We start from the raw sequence: 5,341 nt of genomic DNA on the forward strand, positions 1-5,341 counted from the left end.
GAGGTCCTGTGTTCTGCTACTTAAGTAGAAGTACAGAAGTATTATCATATAGTTAAAGTATAAAAAGTAAAATTGAAAATTGTTCCCTGTGACTGACATATTGTTAAATATGAAGTTATCAATACTGGTGCATCAACATGTAAACAGCATATTACTGTTGTAGCAGGTCGAGATGAAGCTAGTTTTAACTTCATTATGCACAGTTCAGTGCTTTAGTCCAGTGGTTCACAACCTAGGGGTCGAGCCTCCAAAGGGTCACAAGATAATCTGAAGGGTCGTGAGATGATTAATGGTGTTGAAAAGAAGAAGACACAAAGTTCTGCTACACAAATCGGTTTTAATTTCTTTAGACTTTTCTGTAATCTTTGCTTTTTTTTGGTGAAATATTGCGTACTGTTACCTCTTTGAGCCTCAAACAGAAATTTGGGTTCAACCAGCTGAGAAGTTTGGAAGGGACATGTCTCTTTGGTGGAGCTGCTAACAACTCAAGGACGTCTGCTTTTTTTATGAGGGTCACAAGGCCAGAAACCAGTTGGGAACCACTGGTTTAATCTCTAGCAGTGTGTTGCAGTGCAAAATCGTAATCTGTAAAGTAACCAGTAATTCCCTCTGTCAAATAGTGGAGTAAAAAAATATTATATATCACGTTGAAATGTAGTGGAGTAAAAGTATAAGGTAGCTTGAAATTAAAATACTCAAGTAAAGTATAGGTACCTCAAACTTTCACAGAAGTAAAGTGCTTGAGTAAATGAACCAATAATTGCGATGCCAGCGAGGAGTTGGACTGCTGGCTTTGTGAAAATATGTTGATGAGCCGCTGACTCACTCCGCAGAAGGTTTGTGCAGAACTAATGGCAAAAATGTGCCAGTGCAGACCTCGACACATAATGTGGACCAGCCTATGCCGACCTGTGCCAAGAGATCACCTGCGGTTTTCTAAACTGTTGCCTGTGTCAACAGTGACCTCTGCTGACAGTTTCCCTTAAGTACAGTAGCGCAATTTCTCTCTTTTGAACAGGTAGTGGTAAAATACATAAACCTTTCATTATGTGTCATAAAAATATTGCTAGAATTAATTGCTTAATAAGTACTGTGTTTTCATTCCTGAGTATTAGGAATCGGGCCAAAACTCCATCAACACTTGAAGTCTAGGAGACGCACCACAGCCAGTGATGTCAGTGCAGCGATGCCTCAGTTGTGAAAGCAAAACCCTTTTCGCAACTTTGTCTTGATGTCACTAATTGGGATGTGGTGAAAAAAGCTTGTGGGAGTCAAGTTTCGATTTCTTTGTACCCGTTGAGAGTGCTTGTTAATAGTTTAGAGGTGCCGCATGTGCCGTAAACATTGAAGCTCAAGCTACACTGGAAAACTTGAAGTCTGACTTCAATGTGAGGTGGTCACATCCTGAGTGAAGTGCACAGTGTGAAGAATAAAATGCTCCCATGGATTCAGTGAGTTACACCAAGAGCTACAACTCATTTGTTTAGTCTATATTTCTTTACATTTAAAAAAAAAAAAAGAACGTGTAATTAACTCTTAACAGTTCCTTTTGCTATGTACCATTTGATTATACTGACAACTATCACTTCTCAGGCAAGTTCTAAAGGGTTCAAATTCCTGTCCTATTAGTCTACGTTATCGCAAAAATTTGAGCTATATGAGATCAGAATCTCATTTTTTCTGAGATCTTTTCTCTTATTTATGAGATAGTAAGTCGTAATTACGAGATAAGGTCTCCAAAATAGTTTTTATTTTATGAATGCAATGTGCTTCTTTAATTTCAGGCCTTTTATCCACAGTAATGATACAGATTATGAAAAAATGGAATGGGAATAAAGGCATGTAGACTTTGGTTTGCTTCGTGCCAGGAACTATTTATTAACCTCTTCTGTTTTGAGATCAAGTATAAATCTTTGTAAACAAATGTGATAAAAGTCAGCCTGTAATAATCCATTTTATATACAGTACTGATCTTATTTTCAATATTCCTCGGTTTTTTCTTAAGACTGTTCTAGAAATCTTTATAAACTCCATATAACAGTTTTGTTTTTTTTGTTTTTTTTGAAGTAGTAAAAATGCCGTGACAGTTGCCTTGACCTCAACTGTACTGAATCAAATACTCTGGATATATTTGATTGGGATCAAAAATGACAAAAATATTTGGATGCTCGGTATCATCCACGCAGCTGTTGTGAGAGTTTTCAGACCTTCCATGATCAGGCTTTTGGAAATGAGATTGTCCAACAGTTGATTTTCCGATCATCACCCGAGCCAAAAAAAGAATTTTAGTGGGTCCGAGGGCACTTCCTGTTACCCCACCATACAATGGCAATGGATCCGTGCTGCTCATGCTATATTTGTCCGCGTATGTTGCGTATCTTGCAAAATATACTCCTAAATAAAAACAAACAAAAGTCAGATCAGCTGAGGGAATTCTGGTGAGACCGACTTTATAATTATTTATGTTCCGTATATTGTTGCCCAGCCATTTTTTATAGAATTCAATTTACCTTTGCCAAATACGTGGCCATTTTGTCCGGCTAACCGTTGGTCAAAGTTATACTTGCAAATGCTGTCGACATTTCTGATGTCAGTCCCATGAAAGAGTCTTCTCTCTTGAATCTCTGTGACACCTTGAATCCTCATTAACTGCTTCTTTTTCCTTTGACACAAATAACGAAAAACAACATTTTGGAAACAATGACGGGATATGATGAAGGGAATTGAGAGAGCCCAAGTTAAACACGTTCTTACCTACAATACATTTCCCATAGGTCCAAATTCTGTATCCTGCAGATTGACATAATGGATCTGTCCAAAAGCCCATCGTTCTTTACATAATCTGCCACAGTTTTATACTCAAGGGTGAGTTCACTCAGAGGGATTAACTGTAAAATACATTAAGATTACACATTTAATAAAGGCTTCAGTTGAAACAAATATTAAAGCATATACAGTTTGAATTCCAGTGGCTGTGTCCGATTTCTTATGGACATAAACATACAATGATATTAAAAAAATTTGTATGACGTAAAATATTCACACAAAACGAAGGTAAAGATTTCGCGATCTTACAACTTTGGTTCTTTCTGACTTTCTTGTCAAAAATCTGATACTCAGACAATATTCTTTTACAAGTAATGACACTGTTACAAATACCAACCAAGCTGAGGAATTTTTTGTCTTCTTTGAACTTGGTGAAAAGGGGATTTTTACCGTGAGCTACTTTGCTAGACAGTTAGCCCCGGTATGTGCCTCTCATGTATTAGCACTACATTCGAGTCACAGAGGTAAGCATCAGTTTTTTTTTTTCCCTAATTCAAACAAAGATGCCAACGTGAAATGACGTATGGATAAAAAATTTTTATCCAAGTCCTTTAGCTTTATTAAAAACCATTTTGAAATTATATTTTGTGTATGAATAGGTTTAAATGTACCTGTACTATGGAAAACATTTTTTTCATTTATAAATTAATGTCATTTTGATGTGTTTAAAGTAGAAAATGTCAAGGTGGTGTAACCATCAAAAGAACAAAAGCAAAATAAAATAAAATGTGTTAATACTTGTTTCAGAAGAGCAGGGACATGTAATTTTCTGGTAACTGCGTAGGGAACAGAGTCGCGACTTGAGAAACGGTTTAAACGCTTTTATTTTTTTAATCAAGCAGCGGAATGAATATTTTCCATCCAGATGGCTGGAAGAGTCTTTATGGTTGGTTGAACAACCTTCTGGATTTTTCGAACATTGCTGTATACAGATGCTTAGCGGACTCAGCTGTATTGCTAATACATGAGAGGCCCAATCTGGGGCTAACCGCTAGCTTGCTAATGTGAACTACACAGCTCATTCTGTTTGCTTTCAAGAATTATAATGTTATTATTAATAACTCAAGTTACTCTGACTACTTAAGAGATGACAGCCATGGAGACCAAAATTTTAATGTGCAGGAGTATAACATAAATTCAATTTCAAGCTAGCTAATTGCTGCTCATTTCAGTGATTTGACGCTAACTCTCATTGTAGCTAGCGTTTTGACTACATTCAGAGCTCAGGCACTGACAGTTATAACACAAACTTGTCCAGGCAAAGAAGATTCTTAGAAAACATTCATTGTTTGTTTTGAAGTACATTGTTTGTAAAACTTTATGAACTGTATTATTAGTGCAAATCTGTAAGTGAAAATCCAGATGTTTTTCGTGTCTAAATTTAATGTCTACTGTCTACTTTTTCTAACAGTTTGAAAATTCAGAACCCCAATATCTCCAAACCACTCGGATCGAAGACAGAGCTTTATAATGCCTTGGTCATGATTTGCTCTTCTAAATAGTTTTATATAAATTTCTGTCATTGTCACCTGATATGGACATGTAGGATCAACCTTTTCCCAAAAGACTGGAGCAGCACTGAAGCAGGAGCAACTGTGGGAGGAAAGAGTTAACAGCTTCCATTGTGCTAAGAGTTTCACTTTCATTTTGCAAGAAACTGCACTAGGGACCAACTTATCCGCGACTCACTGTTGTAAGTGTGAATTAGATGGTATATTTATGTGTTTTAAGCCACATTTCACCTTCTCTCAATGCTGTAGCTCCGTTGGATTCTTCTTTGCCTTCCTGTGGCGAGGTCTGTTTGCAACATTGCTGTATAGGAACACATAAATCATGTCAGTAAAGTTCTTCATATGTAAACAAGGATTTAATGTGAAAAAGAAAATGCACTCAAATACCGGAGAAATCAATCTTGCTGTGACAGCTAGATGAAGATGTATTTAAAGCTGCCTCTGAGTTTCTTAGGTAATATTTTTCAATATCCTCACTCTGAAGGGGGTTAATGGGGTCCTCCTGCAGGATAGACAGAAGGTAACAGAAAGTTAGTGATACCTCAGACATTCTGCCCCATATACATTTTTGTAAAGTAACAGACTGAATGTGATGTAAAGAAAGATACAAAATGATTGACCTCACATTTGTGCCACCTTCCACAGTCTGCTAGGTAATACCAGCACCATGGGCTGTCAGATGTGTCCATGTATTCCACCTCTTCATTGCCCCACATTGTCCTAAGAGACAGAAATTAAATAGATTATGTCACGACAAAAGCCGAACAAAGAAGTTTTAAAACTGACCTTAATCTCTCTGATTTGCTGAGGCAGTTGACAGAAGTGTATCTCACTCATATGAATTAAAAGTCATTCATCGCCACGCCCTCTGACGTAGGCCGGATTTCTCATGTAGGAAGAGCATGTGACACTATTACCGGCATACAATGTGCCAAAGGCCCGCTTCTCTGAAATATGTTCTACAAGAAATGAATTATTATGCTTGTGTTGAAAAGTTTATTAGA

At 37.1% G+C, this 5,341-nt stretch overlaps 1 protein-coding gene across 2 annotated transcripts; it reads right to left on the reverse strand.

The window, feature by feature from the left end:
• Window positions 1–1,837: 1,837 nt before the first annotated feature.
• Window positions 1,838–5,189, reverse strand: LOC120800408 (protein mono-ADP-ribosyltransferase PARP11). 2 transcript variants are annotated; one of them, XM_040146504.1, is made up of 8 exons: window positions 5,124–5,189; window positions 4,958–5,057; window positions 4,725–4,839; window positions 4,569–4,638; window positions 4,356–4,419; window positions 2,755–2,888; window positions 2,511–2,662; window positions 1,838–2,394 (listed from the first exon to the last, which is right to left on the reverse strand). In XM_040146504.1, the coding sequence occupies exons 2-8, from the start codon at window positions 5,051–5,053 to the stop codon at window positions 2,099–2,101; spliced, it is 927 nt and encodes a 308-aa protein (XP_040002438.1). In that variant the 5' UTR covers window positions 5,054–5,057; window positions 5,124–5,189; the 3' UTR covers window positions 1,838–2,098. The 2 variants fall into 2 exon arrangements, with proteins under 2 accessions (XP_040002438.1, XP_040002430.1); XM_040146496.1 differs by having other exon boundaries at window positions 4,958–5,170.
• Window positions 5,190–5,341: the final 152 nt, after the last annotated feature.

The sequence above is a fragment of the Xiphias gladius genome, chromosome 2 (assembly GCF_016859285.1).
Source record: "Xiphias gladius isolate SHS-SW01 ecotype Sanya breed wild chromosome 2, ASM1685928v1, whole genome shotgun sequence".
NCBI lineage: Eukaryota > Metazoa > Chordata > Actinopteri > Istiophoriformes > Xiphiidae > Xiphias > Xiphias gladius.